The 19,554-nt window shown below is 39.1% G+C and overlaps 1 protein-coding gene across 5 annotated transcripts in view; it reads right to left on the minus strand.

The window, feature by feature from the left end:
• Positions 1 to 19,554, minus strand: part of ZNF608 (zinc finger protein 608) — an 87,985-nt gene that overhangs the window by 63,488 nt on the left and 4,943 nt on the right. For all 5 annotated transcript variants that reach the window (XM_027652585.1, XM_027652583.1, XM_027652584.1 and 2 more), the window contains exon 2: positions 18,319 to 19,365. In XM_027652585.1, coding sequence (XP_027508386.1) covers positions 18,319 to 19,206 — 888 coding nt within the window. In that variant the 5' untranslated portion in view covers positions 19,207 to 19,365. The remainder of the gene's footprint in view (positions 1 to 18,318; positions 19,366 to 19,554) is intronic.

A 19,554-nucleotide genomic window follows, 5' to 3' on the forward strand; every position in this document is an offset into this window, starting at 1 on the left:
AGGGGAACGAGTCCTACCCAGGAAAAACCTGCTCCAGCGTGGGCTTCCCTCTCCATGGGCTGCAGGTCTCCAGCAGGACCCTCTTACATCTTGGGCCTCCCACGGGGTCACAGCCTCCTTCATGCATCCACCTGCTCCAGCATGGGCTCCTCCATGGGCTGCAGGGGCACAGCTGCTCCACCATGGTCTGCACCAGGGGCTGCAGGGCCTCAGCTCTGGAGCACCTCCTGCCCCTTCTTCTCCACTGACCTTGGTGCCTATTTTGTTGTTCCTATGTTCTCACTCCGCTCTTCCCTGGCTGGACTTTTCTTCTGTGCAACAATCTTCAGTTCTTAAATATGTTAGCACAGAGGCATTACTGTTACTCCTAATTGGCTCAGCCTTGGCCAGTGGCAGGAAGTCCGTCCTGGAGCCGGCTGGCATTGGCTCCATGGGACAGGGGAAGCTTCTGGCAGCTTGCAACAGAAGCCACCCCTGTAGCCCACCCCCACCCCCCGCCCCCCCTCCCCCCCACTACCAAAACCCAGCCACAGAAACCCACTACAGTAGGTAAACCAAAGACAGCGTTCTCTTTCTGCATGCACAAGATTTAGAGCCATACGCATCACACCACAATATTGACTCCAATTACGCACACTATTTCAAGCTTAGTTCTATGGAAGCAACTATGGCTCTCTACACAATACATATCTGTGGCTTAGTATTAAAACAACTATCTGGATCATTAATTAGGCTAGACAAAATACAACAGTCTGGTAACTGCTGTCATTACTGTGCTTGTTTGCCTCACACATTAAATATCTTTGTCTCTACAACTACCAAAAGCACATTCCTCAGGACAGGTCAAACAAGCTAGCCCTCCACTGCACTGTAAATGGCATCTGTCATCAGCATAATAACTCCCACCATATCTGTATGTACAAATTTGGAAGAGGAAGCTCTGAAAGAAATGTGAATGGTGCCACTTTAGGCTGTCAAGAGTTCAACCAGAGGTTAACTGTAACCAGGACAGGGTTTTACTTTCAGCCTTCAGTGCATATACAATCAATGTATATCTCTTGTGTTTCTTAGGCTTCTCTTGCTGAGAAGAAAGTAGCTTGAAATCCAAGTTACTACAAACATAAGCATCTATACGAAAATGGTGGCATACTGAAAAAAAACCAACAAACTCTGTGGTAATCAGTGGCATAGCCTGCTCTGCACTGTGAAAACACACCTAAGAGGAATGAACAAACAAAATGTTTGTTGATTTATAATGGTTACTGAGAAGCTGCATTTCAGCATTAAACACAGCACCATCAATATCTGGCTGGGGCCACAGAAGGATGAGGAAGCCAAGAGTCACTCTGTGCCATGACTTCAAGTGGGTAACACAGTTCGTGGAGAGACTGTCCATCCCTTGCCAAAGGCTTACAATTGCTTCCTCTTCCTTTACAAAGAGGTGCCTTTTTATTTCTCATCGTGGAATAGCTTAGAGAAAGCTAGCTAATGTGCATTAAATGCGGAAGAACAAAATGCCATTTCCACAGTCACACCTGGATCCCTAAACAGAATAGATTTGCACATAAACACAGAATTTGTCAAATTGCAATACTTGCAAAAGGAATCCAATGCTTATATATTTCCATAGGTTACCATTAACTACCTCACTGGGTACACAGGGCAATCAACAGACCAATGAAGGACCAGAAAACTCGCTTACCACTCAAACATGCCCATAAAGACAAGGTTGTTCCTGCCTTGTGCCAGCTACAAAAAAGGTTTTCCAAAGTCTAGTGGCAAGTGTGCAAAGTGTAGTCAAAAAAACCCAAAACCAAACCCAACCAACCAACCAAAAAAAAACAACAAAAAAACCCCCAAAACCAAAACCAAACCAAACAACAAACCCCAACCAAACCAAAAAACCCAAACAAACAAACCTACCAAAAAATCCCCTCCTTATGACCACATGACAGATGTTGCTCAACCTCGTCCTACCCTAACCTCACTCCAAAAGAAAAAAATAAGCTTCCCCTGAAGAACTGAAGGGTGAATTTTCATCTTATCTAAGTAAGCTTCATTTAGACAAAGTGACTAAGTTCCAGCTCATACCATTATGCCTGAAAACTCTGTCCTTCTTGCTGTGATATTTTTAGTTATGTCCAGAACCACCAGACAGCCAGGTAAGAAATTTCAAATGGTGTTAAAGAAATGGTGCCAAAGAGATGGTGACGTCCAAAGCAGGGCAGTAAATGAGACAAGGATTTCAGCAATGAGGTTTCTACAAGCACTGTCCCTTCAGGTTAATGAAAGCTTTTTAAAAAGGAAAGCCCTGAGAGAGCATTCCAGATACAGAGCTTACCCTGGAGACTTCTGAACATTTTTGCGGTTTCACAACACATTTTCCTATTAATTTGGAAATACTTTTCTCTCCTTGGTAACCAGTTAATAAGTCCACAGAAACAACAGGGGAAACTGACAGCGAACACCAGAGAACTAGACTTGACTTCTTATACAATTTATCAAATGAACAGGAGGGTCTTAAGGAAACTTTTCTCCTTATATTCCCCTTCTTCTACTACCACTGAATAGAGAAAAAAGATGAGGAAAATATTAGAGAGATACAACAATGTACGATTAAAAGGCAAGAAATTGGTATCTCACAAATGGAAGCAGAAGTCAGAATTATCACTCATCCTGTTGAAAGGAGGAGAAATAATTACACATAATGCGTAATGTGATGTAATGGCCTTCATGAAGAAAGCAGGCAATGTGATGTTTATTTTTTTTTAATAAATTGCTCTGTTTTTCCAGGAGATTGCAAATGTTAGACTAAATGCTCAAACAAACTCAATACATATAGGTTGTAGTCATATAACCTTTTACAGCTGCAGCTGAGGTAAACTGAAATGAGGGTATTGAACTTAGCTACTCATCACCAGCCCCACCACACCTATCCTGGAGATCACTGCCTTTCCCTTCTCATTGCCCATGTAGCCTCACCTTTCACCCCAATCAACTTGGACACTGCGTCAGAAAAAGCACACTATTGTGATCACCAGGACCTTTTTTTTGAAGCAGGCTAAGAAAAGGCCCACCCTGTAGAAATGCACATCAGTACTGACTATTGATAGTATTCTGGGTAGATGCTGTTAGCACCCTGAGTGAGATTACAGCTCAAGTTTCATTTTCAGAAACCTAACAAAACTGTTCACCAATACCTGCAGGCTGAGGTATGCTCTGGTAATCAGCTTCCAGTTTGTCCTGGCACTGCTCCACTCCTACACACTTCACAGGTGCAGCTTCACTGCTTATCCAGATGCAAAGACTAAGGTACAGCCAAGACATTTGCAGGCACTCTTTTGTAAGACCACTGTGCAAAACCTTCTGTGGGAGAATTGAGCAAAAATGTGACTTTTTGTGTCCAGAACTGAAGAAAACAAGATTTACCACAGCCCACTTCCACAGTGGAGAAGCCATATCAAAGAATTTCTGTAGTGCTGTAAGAGGAGTTAGTCTTGAGGTACTGGTTCCTCTAAGCACAGCCTGACTTAAACCATCCTAAGAAATTATGTTTCCCTACTTTAAAGACTTGTAATGGCGTTTTGCTATTGCACCCCAAACCAATGAATGCAGAAATTTAACTCTAAACTGGGCTATAAGTTTAACTTTAAATAAAGCTGCAATTTGAAAGGAGATTCACTTAATCTGAAAGTAACAAGTATTTCCTCCCTGATCATAGTCTGGCCTGTTAGCAAACGCTTTACAAATTTAGTAATGACTAAAACAAACTAGCCTAATTACCTGGAAAACCTAGTAGACTTTAAACTGGTAGACTTTCAACTGCCAGATCAGATGACCCTCTCTAAGTCAAAACACTGAAAATACTAAAAGTACAAGAATGAACCACAATTGCACTTCTCATTGAGCTTATTTTTCTTCACGAAAAGCAAACACAGTGATTCTTTTGTGTCACAGTGTCAAGATCAGATCAAAACCAGCTATGGGTAATAAAAATGCAGGCCAAATAGGACAGAGGAAATTGTACTCTCATCTCTATATTTAAACTTAAGAAAGGTTGGTCCCTTCTAAAATATTGAAATTTGTTAGTGGAAGTTACACCACTCACTCCACATTCAATTCTGAGTGTAATATTTTATTTGCATGGCTCTTTCTGAAAGGATTAAAAGATGCTAAACATAATTATAAGAAAAAGGAGCTCTTATGCCACCATATTATCCAGAATGATTGTTAACTTACTGAGTTAAATTGTCAGCAACTTCCTTTTTCTCAGACTTTAATCATCTTCTCGGCTTCCAGTACAAGAACAACAATAAAAAAAATTAAACTAAACCTGTATCAAATTTCCCAAAATTCTGAGATTAAATAATTTCTTTGTCTTAAATTGTTAATTTAGACTGCAAATTTCCTTTGGAATTTACTGAGACCCACATTCATGGCAACATTGCTTAATCATTGGTTATACTCTACCAAGGATACAGACAAGTTCATTAAGTCTATAAGGCATTTGGTTATGGTGCTACTGCTGAAGTAATCCCTTAACTTTCTATAACATACTTCACTACGTTGATCAAAAATGGAAGACTTAGCTTGGAGTGAATTTGCCTAGTGGTAGTTAAAGGTCACACCCCCCCATACACAAAAAAGAAATAATAATTTTGTCTTAAGAATTTATGAAACTTCACCTGTTATTTCAGTGTTATAATTTTTAACTTCCGGTATGAAGACCATCCATGTATCTGTTAGAAGCAGTAGCAATAAAATTATATACTTGTGCCTTAAAATTTCCTATTGCAAATTTCTTATTAAAGACTGAGTTTATAGTTTTGCTAGTCACATTATACAGGTTTTAAAGTATGATGTGAACAAAATCACAATATCAGCACATAAAGTTCTTTAATGACCACAGAACTGCTTTCAATCACTTAAAATATGTCAATGCTCATTTTACCAAACAGATATCAGATAATAGTCTGGTTTAATGTTCCAACGGAAATAATCATTTCACAGCCTATTGAGAGTACAAAAGGACATAAACATACACAAATATGTTTATAATTAGACTACATATAAAACACACAATTCTTACATAACTTTCATGGCAGCATTCTCCTTGCAGAGATGTTAGTGCTCATGTTGCTACTCATTTTGAAGCAATCAGATTCTGTGCCTAAATACAATGGGGGACGCGGCCTGTTACTTGGGAATACAGTTACATGCACTTCACCATGCACTCTCTCTCATTCTTGTGATCTAGAAATGCAGCAGAAACTAAATTTAAAGAAAGAAACATGCTATTAAGAAGAGTACTGTTCCTAAGGTTACTCTTTAGTAGACTACAATTTGAGGGAAAAATATTTTTAATAGCATAACCTACTGGCAACCCTCTCTATATTTGTTTATGCATAAGCAGAGAGCAATATTTTATATACTGTCAGTGAATTTCAATCAAGCAGTATGAAAAGAAACAATGCACAGCATTGCTAAGCACTTCATGAGAAAAATTACAGTGAATAAGTCAGAAAATTCAACAGAAATAATTTTTGAAAGGTTATAAATTACCGAGAAAAGGAAGTTCAACTGAAAAAGCTTAAACAATGTTTACTACAGAGGTTACTCCACTTCTGCTATAATGCTTTCTTGGTTTTGATCTTTAAACTAACGACTCATGAAAATGATATCTTCAAATTTACAGGCCACCAGTAAGCGACTCTTTAAAAAAATGTTGTACAACAATAAAGCAGAAACCACAAGCACTTCCTAACCATTTGAACTGTCAACTAATTAATTATGATACTTAAACAAAGGCCTATTTAAAAAACTTGCTCTTAAAAAGGACAGAGGAGAAAAAGAGAGAAGGAAAAAAAAAAAGGGTGGGGCAGTTCTAGTGAGCAAGCCAAACTGCGTATTGGGGAAAGAGGTTCAAGAAAATGTATTATGTTTGCTCAGATTAACAGAAGCATTTCTCCCCCACCCCATTCAGATGGAAAACAAAATAGGGCAGCTCTTCTTGCCACAACCGGTGCCCCTGGAGCTGGAAGCAGCTCCAGTTGTCAGGTTCCTGTCAGCACGAAAGTGCAGCAACACTTCCCTTCTCCCACCCTTTTGTTCCTACTTAATATGTGCAGTTTGTTCAGCGGTCTTTGCTGTTAAACAATTCATTTTTTCCTTGTCTCCTCTGCTTTAGGAGGAAGCAAAAATAGCAGGACTTAGTCACAAAATATAAAGCTCATTTCCTGTACCTTAGTGCCTGATTCTTTCACCTCCTTGTCCATAGGATTTAGCTACCAAATAGGTCTTAATCTGTAAACAAATGATTTGCTCTACAATTAAACCATTCACTTCTGTCTTTTTTTTCCCCTCTCTTTCTTTGGCTGCTTGGCTGGTGTCCAATGTGGAGGCTCATAGGTTCTCCTATTATTTAGTGCTGGTTAAAAGGCAATAAGCTCATTTAGAGTTTATAAAACTATAAGCTATCAACAAAAGCATTTAACGCTTCTCTGAAGCACTGTGGCTTTTGCCTGAAAAATTAATAATTTGTGGCTGCATGTCTATATGTATGTACGCATATGTGTGGAGGTGTTTTTTTTTATATATTGGCCTGGTTACTCACTCTGGATGTCTTTAAGTCAGCTATTGTAAGCTACAAATACATGCATTTCACTTGAATTTTAATTGTCGGTGTACTTTTTTCTCAAAAATTGACAATCACAGGAACTGCAATTCACCGTGGCTACAAAGCTGAACCTCAAACGCTTTGATGTTGCATGAGAAAAAAATGTCATGCTGCTGCAGTATTTCACAATGTTTGCAAATATTGTTTCTTTACAGAATGATGTTATGAATCACAGGAGTCTATTAGAGTAAGTAAAACCTTTAGAGAAATAAATAACATGTTAGCTTTTTCATCTCTGCAGTTAAAGAGTCATTCATGACTCAAGAGAAGATAAAGTAACATCAAGATAATTCTCCTTTATCTCTATTTTTACGTTTTTGTTCTTAGTAGAAAATAAGTTCTCAGGGACTACAAACCAAAACACAGCATGTGTGTGCTTTACTTCATGCAGATGCTCATACATAAAACATGGAGCTATCAGGCTACCACCTCAATGTGGGACAATAAAGACAATTAAATATTATTTTTAAACATGTCTATAAATAAGTGAATTATTGTAAATGAAAAGCTAATTTTACAGGTGTAAATCGCATTTAGAAATGAGAAGTACTTAGCAACTTCAACTTAAGAAATATACTTCCAATAAAATTCCACAAATCTATTCAAAGTCTATTACAGACGCTGACATCAATCTGCCAAGCTTTAGTGTGCTAATCTCCATAAAGATTTTCACTTACAAGTTTAGCTACTGTTATATTTGAATTAAATACTCTGTGTTTGTCTGTATAGGCAACTACAGATATAAGGCATTAGAGGTGGATAGGTAATAGGGCAGAATTGTCACGGAGCCTCTAATGCTAGTTTTGCCTGAATAAGGAAGTTCAGACTTCCACTCAGATTCATCTTCTCCTCAGTGTTTTAGCCCTGATTTCCACACTTTCCACTCAAAATTTCACTATTTCCTCAATGAATACAACATCAGGGGCCATACTCCTACTGCAGCTGCTCGTCGGAACAAGACCACCACAGAAAACCCCTTAAAACTCAATTTATGTATAAGATTTTAAAGGTACACTCATGTACTCATGCACACATAAGCACAGACATATACAAAAGGACGCACAAAAAGCTTTTAATTAGCTATACCTATTAAGATTCATCAGTCTGTTTCCACCCCCCTCAGCCAAATGCCAGCTTCTGGAGTTGCAGATAATAGATGGCAGTCAGGTGTCAGGTAAGTATGTTTGTCCTGAAAAACTAGTTAAAGCTATAAATAAATAAATAAACAGTGCTTAACACTGCAGAGAAGTGTCTCTTATCCTAAACTGGCACAGCAATCACATCTAAATTTAAGCATTAACTATATGTACTGTTAACTTTATCAATGTATCTTCAGTAATTACTGACCAGCTGGAATGGTTTTATAAAAATTAACCAGTAAGAGGCATTTTAAACTTCTAATAAATATTTTAGTTTGAGGAAAAATAAAAATCTTGGAGGTAGTTTAAAAATAGTTTGCAACTTTTCCACTCAGAGTAAATCTGAAGGCTCAAAAATAAATATTCAAGAGCATTAATTTGTTTCTAGATGTGTGCGTGCAAGTAAAACAGCAGCCATAATGTGGAAATTTGAGTCACATTTTGCAACTAATTGAAAGCAGATTAGAACTCTGCCTCAGGGGAACATTGTCAAACTAGAAGCTGGAGCAAATGAAGAAAGAGGTGAAAGCATCGTGAAGAGCTGACAGATTTACAGTGCTCAAGGCAATAAACGGGTACTAGATGAAAATGAATGTGCCTTACGGTACTGCACGCAGTTTTCAGTCATATCTCAGCAATAAGAGCATACAGCCATGAAACAATTATTTTCAGAGAGATGGTGAAGGAAAGAGCAAGAATGAACAAAACACTACTCGGATGGTGTGCAAAAAAATACAATTCATACAGTGGCTCACGTTGCTACAAGAACAACCAAATTGGTCATACTGGGCCCTGTTTGGTAACCTGGATTCACTTCAAGTAAGGACTTACACTGACACATCTCAAGTTACTTGAGTTAAGAAAGGAGCCCTTGCCCAGTGTGAGTAAGAGTCAAAGCCTTAAGCTCGTAGGAGAAAAAAAATCACACAGATTTTACATTTTAAAAGCTAAGAATAACACAGAACCCTGCAGACAGATAAATCAAAGGCAGGAGAGCAAAAGCCTTTTTAGAGGGTGATTAGAAAAGGTTGGAGGAGATTATAAAATGAAAAGTGCAGAGGCTAATGTACCAATGCTGTAATGGAAACAGCTGCTAGCTTTCTCCTTCAGTGTTTGGCATCCGTTGCAGCGTCACAGGAAAGACTGTTAAAAGATCTGGACATGAAATGTAAATAAAACTATTAGCCAAAACTCAGTTGCTGTATTTATAAAACAGTAGCAGCTCTTTTTTCATGTGTGTGTATGTATGTACATATATATATACATATATATATATACACACCACCAGCATATATTGTTATACATTCACACACAAACATGTGTACCATCCTGTCCTTGAACAGCAGCGAGTAGCACTACTACATAGCTGCACCTTACTACTGGCTGAAGTGGGTAAGAACATGAATTTAGGTTTTTCAGTAACACAGGGTGTGGAGCAATCACCTTCACTGTTCTCAAAATGCAGCAGTATTTTTCCTTCAAATTCCAGAACTCTAGTGCAATTCAACATGTAGTGCCTAGCATTAAACCCAGGACAAAATTAACTAGTAAAACTTTATGTCAAATATGTTCATTATATCCATAAATACTCCTAGAATATTAGATCCTTGTCGTCAGTGCAAACTAACAGAACAAATCCCTCAACATTTACTAAATTGGATTTAAAACTCCTGCCAGCAAAACATAGTTCAATGGAGTAATGAGGTCCATTTCTAATTGTATTTGCTTCTAACTGCTACCTTTTGTTGAAGAGATACAGATCTAGTTTCATTTCTCTCCTTCAAAAAGGAAAAGTTGGCAAGAACATTAAACCCCGAAACATGCAACTACTGCCATTGCTTTACTGCTAAAAGCCTATAATAAAGCACAGATTTGATAGTACTATCCATGTAGTGTGGCGAACCACACTCAAATAAACAGTTCTCCATGAAGAATGAAAACCCAAAGGCCAAACCCTTCCAATTCAAACATTATTGTTGCTTTTAACATAAGCCATCCACAGAAATCAGCCAAGGAGGTGACAGGAAATCCAAAAATAATTTGGTCTGGCCCTACACACTATGAGAAAGGAGATTACAAGTTGCTTTTCACTCTTCTTACTGCTTGAGGGAAGTGGTGAAAACTGTAGAAGCTGTGCTTACGTAACAAGCAACTGTGGTATCTACAATCCTATTTCTACCACAGTTCAGCATAGCATCAATGAAATTCATCAATAAAGGTGGCATTTGAATAGCATGAACTTGTATTTGGGAGGGGGGATGGGCTTAACAAAACCCCTGAATTAATTCAATGGATAATGCAAATGACTAAATGTGTGCAAAATCAAACTGTCTAGTGAACACAGTTAAAGAGGCCAGATGTGCCTCGAAATTTCCTGGGAAACAGAGCCTAGACTTGGCGCCTTCTTTTATCATAATGAAGAAAGCAAGCCCTTGGAGTTTACAAAAGTGTGACCAATTGGAGCTTAGTCTTCTGTTGCTAATTGAAGCATGAAAAAAAGAGCCAGTTTCTGAGGGCAAACTACAAACATATACTTTTTATATTCCACTGCCACATGATAAAAAACAGAATCAAGCTGACTGGTAGAAATTTGACTGGCAACCAAAGACCAAGCTATTATTTCAAACTGTTATGGGAAAGCAATAAAATTGCTACCAGGTCTCCTCATGTTACTCTTCAATAAAAAAAAGCCATCAGGGAAATAAGAGGAAAAGAAAACACATCAAAACCTCTAAAGTTTCTTTAAGTAAAAATACACTTCTCTAGTGTTATGCCATCTGCTTCTTGGTTAACATGACAATTCAACTACTAGAATACTAGTGTTTTGAAAACACCAAGTAACCACAATCAATACATTTAAGTTTGCTCTTTTGACTGCAAAAACTGCATTCACATGCCACTATTGGCATCTGCTTCAAACATCATCACGAGGTCTCTTTCCTTACATTATTATTTGGTAGAGTTTCTCAGGATACAAACACCCCGGCCAAGCTGGGTTTGTGCACACAATAAGATTTAGGCTAGGGAGACTCAGAAACCGGGAGAAGGGAACCAAATATTTGGTATTCTTTTTCTGAAGATTGGCTGAGGAAGATTTATCACGAAGGACATATAATTCAACGTAGCACATTTTCACATCAAAATTAGTGAAACAAAGAGCTTCATATTTAATTCCCAGTAGATGTTACATACAGGAGGATGCTAGAGAAGTTCATCATTTCATCTTGAGATTTAGCAGTATTTGCCAAATTAGAATAAAAGCAGACATATTACAAATCTCTGTCACTAAAGGCAATATTTTATTTTTATTTTGATTAGATTTTAAAAATTTAATCAGCGCCACACTGACCCTAGACCTGGAAAACCTATCTATACAGCTATCAATCCTCCTTCATTCCATCCAACTTGTCCTGTGTGCTCACTCAGGTTGTTTAATCAAGTAGTCTTAGTATATGTAAGCATATATATTACAGATGTGTACATGTATATGCAAACAGGGGCATCAGAGGAAACTACCGATTCCCACCCCCTTGATATTTCTCTCAGCTTTTTTAAAAAAAGAAAACAAAAATGACAAAGAACTTGCTCATCAGTCCAGTGGCTCGGGACAGTTTTGCAACTTTCATTCAAATATAAAGGCTTTGTTCCAATTGCCAAGACCGTTTTGTAAGAATTGAAAGAGAAAGTGCAGTAGAGAGTGCTTACTGAAATCCTACAGCACAACCAAAAGTCATTGTCTGACCTTCCTATTTGCCCAAATGGCCTTCAGTAAATTGTGGGTTTAATTCAAGAATGTAATAATAATTTTAAAAATCTCATGATTTAAAATCTCATTTAAGAAAGCCCCTCAAGTCTTGCTATGAAAACTGGTAATCATCTTTATTAAAATTACCATGCTTCAAACATATTTTTAAGCAAATTAAAGAAGGAGAGCTTGCATTATTGTTCACTTTGGTGAAAGGCTGCACTGCAGAAGAGCTGCACTACGCAGAAACGCTCTGGTGCAAAAGAAGTAAAAACGTTTAAACTACCTTTGTTGATTGTTAAAAAGGTATTTACTTTTTGCAATTATGCATGATCAGACATTTCCATGGAAGACCATTTTGCTCTCTTTCATCAAACAGTGAATTTTATCTACAGATCACATTTTTTTTTAAAAAAATCCATATATTTTCTGTGATTGTTAGGAAATAAACTCTTTGTCATGTAAACACACTAAACCAAACACTAGTTTTTAGTAAAAACGATGGCCAGCCCTACAACTGAAGTCACTGTGTCCACAGATCCATAGGTGTGACCCTATCTGAGGACTCATGGGAGGATGTATTTCTGTTGTAAGAAATAAGTACAGGTAAGAAGTCAGATAACCTTTCCACCCTTTCAGGGAACACAGCAATATATCACAATGTACATTAGAACATCATATAGGTACAATACAAAGCTAGTACAATGCTAAGCGTATTACATAAATATTACGCTTATCCAACCTGGCTGTTGGATTATCTGTACAAAGTATCTTAGCTCAGAGCAGGGTAGGCTCTAAAACTTCATTATAATCAGCAATTCCAACTGTATATCATGAAATAAATCTGCAACATGTAGCTGACATGCCATTTAAAAAGTGAGTACTACATCTGAGAAACACAGACCATGTGGCAATGACACAAAGCTGCCTAAATTCCTGCAGAAGCAAGCTAACCTTTTTCAAGAGTGGGTAACAGAAATCCAAAATACATGTCCTTATCCAAAATGGAACCACAGCTGAAGGATAGCTGAAATGTTTGTACCTCCAAGATGATATTTCTGATGATGCTTGTAAAATAGTTGCTCAATACCACATGCACCAATAACCATGTGAAATGTGGAGAAACACAGATTTTATTGGTGTTTTTATTCTTTTAACCTACTTTCAGAAATGCAAATCACATGGCTAACACAGAAAGGGTAACCTGCATTCAACGTGCAAAGGATGTGTCCACTTAACAGAAAGCAGACCCTAAGATCTCCCAGAAATGTCAGTACTACAGAGATCATCCATTTCTTATGGGTAAAAAAAAAAAAAAAAGGAAACAAAAATGGCACGCGTTTTAGCACACAAGAAATCTGCACATTTCACATTTATGATTTACATTGTTGTCGATAAAATAGCTTTCCAATTATGAAGGCCGTCGTAGAAGAAGCTGGAATGCATTCTGTGTTAATGATCACAACCAGGGGTCCAAGCTTTACTCTTTTGTCAGAGATACAGCAGATCCTCCCCGCAGCTTCACCATTAACATGTCTGTTTCCTGTCAGACCACTCAGAGATAATGTCATTTAGCTCAGGGCGGCACAAGACCAGTCATTAGCTTCAGCAAAAGACCTCAAACAAAGGCCGGATGGCATTTTATCCAGGGCTCATAGGCTGCAGCCAAGAATCTCATTGCCTAGCAGTTTAGAACAAGTTATCTCTAAAAGAGTAATTTTCTCCATATCAACAATTCTAGAACACTTCTCTGAAGAGCAGAAAAATATACATGGAAAATTTTAGTCAATGGTTTTATCATATGCAATTAAGTGACTGATAAGAGCTTGCTAAAGTTATCCTTTGAGAGTTTGCTTTTTGGTGTATTTTTTTTTTGGGGGGTGTTCCTCCCTTCCCCCCTCCTTTTACTTCGTAAGGAAAGACACGGTAAATCAGATTCTACCTGAACAGTCAGACCTTTGAAGAACTGACCCTTATTGTGTTTGCCTGCAGGAGGTGATTCACTATTATAAATTTTTCAATGACTGGGCTTCTGGAAATCTCTTTAAATGAAAGTAGTACTGGTTAACTGTATGTACGAACATATGTTTTCACAGTCTCTCCGATATTATTGCATTTCAGAAAGCTTCTATAAAGTGCCAGGTGAACTTTTTAAAATAATGATAATAATAATTAAAAAAAGAAAGTAAGTTGAAAAAATACTAACAAATCTCAGCTATTCAATTCCTGGGCTTATGCTGAAAACTAGGAACAGATGGTACTTTCCATGTTAGTTGAATCTGGTTATTGAACACCTCTATGGTTACGGGAGATTTTGCTTAGCACTTTTAACATACATTTCATTTATTGGACTATAAAATGCTACTTTGGAAAAACAAGTCTTTATATAGCTATAATTAAAACAGTCTTGCAGGAAAGCCCTTTAACATGGAGAACATGGTTAACCTCATGACATCTGGACAATCAATCCTTTCCTTTTTACTGGGTATTTATGAAGTTATTAAAATTGTAAAATTACCAATGCCCAAAATGAAATATTTTTCCAGTAGTTCCGAGTACGGTTATCAGACAGCTTCCCTACTTGATTTGATAGATGTTCTAGACCAGCCTCCATTGTGCTACGCTAACTCTTGCTTTGCACAGGAATTCAATAGCAGACCTGGTCATACATATTGGCAGAGGTCAGCAGGTTCACACGGAAAGCTTTCCTCAGCCAAAGGGCAACACCTCTTCACCCAGCTCAAAAAGCACCGTCACACTACTAGACAGCACTACAGAACTTTAAGAACCTTGAGCTGTGCTTATTGTTAGACATCCATAGTTATCAGTGTTTTTAACAGCTAAATCCCTTATGCAGCTTTCAAAACAGTTTGCGGTCAAACAACAATAGACTTTGTTCTTTAATTACAGCAAGTGACCTCCCTGCCCTTTTATTTCACAGTGAATAAACTACACACAAGGCCGGCAAGAAAAGTACATGAAAAGCATATCTCCATAACATCATTAATCAAAGCATGTACTTAAATAATTTACATCAACAGGAAAATGCACCCAGAGATTCCTGATGAAGTGCAAAACACCCTCAGATCCTGCATTTCAATAAAAAAAAAAAAAAGTGAAAATAAAATAAAGAATGAAAGAATACAAGCCAAGAACGTTAATTTGTTGAAGACAACTTTCAAATGAGAAATGCAGTCTTAATGAGAAGCTGAGCTAATAAAAGAGAAAAATTCAATCCTGGAGTATCACTACGCTGATACATTTAGAACTGTAACTAGACCCCTCCAATTACAGCTTTGTGTCTTCTGCACTATTTTAATGTAAACATACTGATTTTCCCATACCAAATACAGTTTTCCCATATCTCAAACTGTGACTGAATCCCAAAATCTCCTCACAATGCACACAAAGCAGTTTTTGTAGATACCTTGAACACTTTTCAATATAACAGTTGTTAAAAATACAGAAAAACTTAGGTGAAACAGATGAAGAGTTCATGCTGACAGTCGCTAACTGTGCTAAAAATGGTATGGATGAGAAATGGAAAATGGAGACAGGTTTTAACACCAAAAATCTTAGGAGTGGTTAGCCTACCTGTCAAAGCTACTTATTCAGACATGTCACTGGTGGCTTAACCACAAAATGGACTGCACAAATATAGCTCAAATATCTTAGCATACTTTGACTTTATCCACATATTAGGGGAGTGGCGACTTTTACAACATACTTGCGGTTTCCGCATAAAAGAGCCAGCAGAACACAGTCATTGATTTAATTAGGCTTCATAAGATCCAATTTATCATGTTTTACATGACTTTCCGCAGCAAGGAAACAGAATAAATAGACTAAAAATAGACATTGAAGCATGCTGTGAAAGCTAAACAGTGACTACAACTCCTGGGAATCTGTTCCAAGCTTTTCACAAATAGTAAACAAATGCAATATTATATTCCACACCACATATAGAAACCTGTAGATTTTGAATCAGCAGGCATGAACTCATTTGATTCTAAGAGGAAACTTCCAAATTTACAAGGCATGTCTTGCACAACAGTAAGATAACTGGAAATTGATTTTAACATGCAGGCTTGAAAATCATATATTTACCTACAGACACAAAGTGCTTTTTTCAAGTACATCAGGTATGTTCTAGTGCATAAACAGTCAAAACAATAACACTTGGGGAATATAAACCCCTTAAAAATATCTTCCTCATGATTATTAATCATTTTTGGGAAAAAAAGCCATAACAACAAACATAAAACACTCGAGTGTCACTAATATTGCCGCTAGCTGGACTTCAGGTATCAACCATTGTCAGCAGCAAGCTGTATTATTAGCATTATTGTTCGTCTAAAAGAGAACATTCCTGGGTAAGAAAAACGCTAAGGGATGTTACTTCAGACAGAAAGCAAGCACACCATTGTGCCAGACAATGGCCAAGGCTGCACGACTCTGATGTGCAAAGCCTATGTTAAAGCCGATGTGTGCCAACAGCAGTGGCTGTCGCTGGAAATGCAAGCTCCAGACCTCCTCCTGGAGCGACATCTACAACACACAGAGTGTACACTGACGCTGAACCCCTCCATACATGTTTGCTCTAAATTTGCATGCCATCCCATTTACATTGCACATAAGATTACTCGTACGTTTATGGATTCTTCATACAATTTCCTCTGTGACTATAGAGTTGAAAGAACACAAAAACGGGAGAAACCACACCACCCTCTAATCTCTGTTGCCATGGCAGCAGCCTTTGAGATACTGAAATGTTCAGATTGCCAGCTAAACAAAATTGTTGAATGTGAACATTTGGCTGAGAGATTAAAAGGCTAAGGAGGTTGCAAAAGGGCAGTACCTCCCACATTCCAGGCAGCCACTGAATCCAATCAAATGGCTCTGACTCTTTAACCACAGCCATTGTGAAGACCGGATTAGGGCAATTTATCTAGATAGTTAAAACAGATTAGAGAACTGCAATTTGAAGACTATTGGCAACAGAAGTAAATGCCTACTGTACTAAGTTAATAAAGAGACCATGAGATTTTAGGACACCTTTCCACCGCGAACAGCACTTTTCATAAATCAAAGCACAAACATGTACACGTGAATTACACAGCAATCTGGTTTTCTCATCTGCATTTAGAAAAGGTCACAAGGCTCATTCAAATTCAACCACAGATATGCTATCTTAAAAGCAATAATATGCATACAATATAAAATTTAATTTGTTCCTTGCCTTGAACAAAAGCCCTTGAAATTATCTTCTAGTACTAACAAATATCTCGTGTCACAAACACCCAAATCTAATCTGCTAGTCGACTTAGTATTACAAAAACTCCAACATGACCAAAATACAAAAAGCCAGTATCCCGGTCATAAAAAGACATAACTTTTCCGCCGAGACCTTCAGCCCTCCCAGACACATGCAGGCCAGTTAACACTGACCCAAAAGTTTTCCCATCGCTGAACATTCAGGCAGGGAAGTTGTAAAAGCAGGTAATTTAAGACCAACAGCTGACAATACAGTTACACTCTAACATCCTGAGATTGTTAATTTGGAAGGTGTTAGTTTGCTTTGTTTTTCAGGCAGACCAGGTTACTTTTGTTTAACAACCTGTAGAATTCATTGAAGTTGTAATCCTGGGCAACCAGTCACGCTGAGGTCCCCCAGAAGATGCCTTCTACCCTAGGGACAGAACAATTCCCACCAACACCAGAATCTTTTTGAACCAGCAGTTAACAAAAGACAACAAGCTCTCCCTCTACCCTTCCCAGAGAATAGAGTCATGGCCATCTATTCTTACAGAAAGCATCCTTCGTAATGTAATAAAAAGGAATAAAAACACACACCCCCGTCTGATTTCTTTCATACATTTCGACCACTCAACAAACGAATAGTTCAAATCCAAGAGCCAGCACAGCTCAGAGAGGAAAACTCTCTCAGACAGGAGACAAACTGCACCCCTCTGTTCCAAAAGCTGTTTTGCACACACATATCTCAGCACAAAGTGCATTTCCCTCCTCCCAGCATCCTCCTTCCAGGAAGACGAGAAGCACTGCCTGTCTGCTAGCTCCTTCCTCCCAGTCTGCTACACCAGCTTCTGGGGCCTCTGGGGCTCCTGCACCACAGGACCCCTCAACATGACAAGCATCCTGCATTTCCACAAAGGGCAACAGCCGAGCCTCGGTCTCCGCTGATACCTCCTGTTTCCTCCCCCAAGCACAATCTCAGCTCCAGACAGTGAAGACAGAGAAGGGAGAGGGGTTCCTTTAGACTTTGGGAGAGGAACAGCCACAAATGCCTGCCAGTGTTGTGGAAGAGAGTCAGCACATACAAGACCTGCTGCTCCTGGAGCGTGAGCTATGCACACCCCAGCCTGAGAACACATGCCATCCCACAGACACCGCTGCTTTCTGCTAAGACTGGGGCCAGTTAAGTCGGGGTCACCTCGGGGTTTCTCCTTCTGGGCAAGTGCAGTCAAAAGGAACAGACAAAAGAGAAACATTCTCCAAGTCTGAGGACAGGCAGAGGAAATCATAAGGAAGAACAGCACACTGAAAACATGGTGTCTTCTGTATAGGGAAGAGGTCTCTGGGTTGGTTTTGGTTTGGATTTTTTAAAGAAAAGAGGAAGAACAGACGCATGTTACAAATACACAGGAGAGAGAAGGACACAGGCGCCAGACGCACAGTCATGGGACACTTATTATAGACACAGGGAAACACAGAAGAGGTGGAGAGGAGCTTTGTCCTACCTTTTCTGTTTTCAATTTCTTGATTCGCCTGTGGCTCTCCTCCTCCTCCTCTTCCTTCTTTACCAAAATAGAGTTCCCCATTAACCCTGAATCCGGGGTACTTTTGCTCACCTCCCCCACAGCAGAGGAGGTGCAGTGAAAGGGGCTGCTGCTTCCACCACTGCCTCCCTTGGCCCCAAAGCCATAGAGGTGCCCAGAGGAAACTTGGCTGCTGCCACCCCCACTGCCATTGGGGTGGCCCTGCTGTAGGTCATGCTGCTTGTCCTTCCTGGATTTTCCTGCATCCTTATCCCGCTTGGAGCCTCTGCTCCCCAGGGCTTTACCTGGTTTCTCCTCTTTGTTTTTCCCACAAGAGGCAATGGTGGTGGTGTTGCTGGTGGTGTTATTATTGCCGTTTGGGTTACTGCTCACGCTTTGACCCAGTGCTGAATTCATGCCAGTTGCCTCTCCAGGGCGCCCTTGGACTTCCTGCCTCTTGCCAGCACTGCTGATCTCAGGAATCCCATACAAGGCAGCAGAAGGCAGAGATTTATTAGCATCCTTAGAAGTTTTACTCCTTTTCACTTTTGATTTGCTAGTCTCTTTGTGAGAGGAATTCCCCTGGGGAGCAGAGGGCTGAACAGAAGCAAATTTTAGGCCATCAGCTAAGGCTGAGGTAGCATTAGCCCCACTGGAAGCCAGACCCCCACAATCCTTGGAGCTGGTGTTGCTGCTGCTGGTGGTATTAGTAGAATTATTCATCTCAAATTTCTGTCTGTCCTTCTCCAAATCGGCGTCCAAATCGATTATTAAATTCCCAACACCGATTTCCCAATCATCGCCACTGTCATAAGTGTCAACTGCGTTTGGATCCACACCTTTTCCTGCAGTGGAAGTGTTCAATGACATCCTGAATATGAGATCTCTAGAGTAAAAATCTGATGAACTTTCCTTTGGAGATGTGGGGACATTCGTTTATCTCCGTTGGGCTCTCTCTTAAGTTCAACTCTTGTCTTCCTCCCTCAGGTGTGTCTAGGCTCACAATGTGCAGTCCACGTCCACCTTGTCCTGTGAGGAGGGAATAAGTCAAATATTCTTGTCTAGGTGTTACCAGAATATAACATGACTGAATAAAAAAAGAGTAAGGTAGGGGGAAGCAAAATCTTTCACCATTGCCACACTCTTTCCTTAAGTTTTTTAAACCTGAGGCAGTGGCTGCGATGCTTTTATACCAAGCATTTTTAATCTAGTTGTATA

The sequence above is a fragment of the Corapipo altera genome, unplaced genomic scaffold (genome assembly GCF_003945725.1).
Source record: "Corapipo altera isolate COAL_440 unplaced genomic scaffold, ASM394572v1 61286, whole genome shotgun sequence".
Classification (NCBI taxonomy): domain Eukaryota; kingdom Metazoa; phylum Chordata; class Aves; order Passeriformes; family Pipridae; genus Corapipo; species Corapipo altera.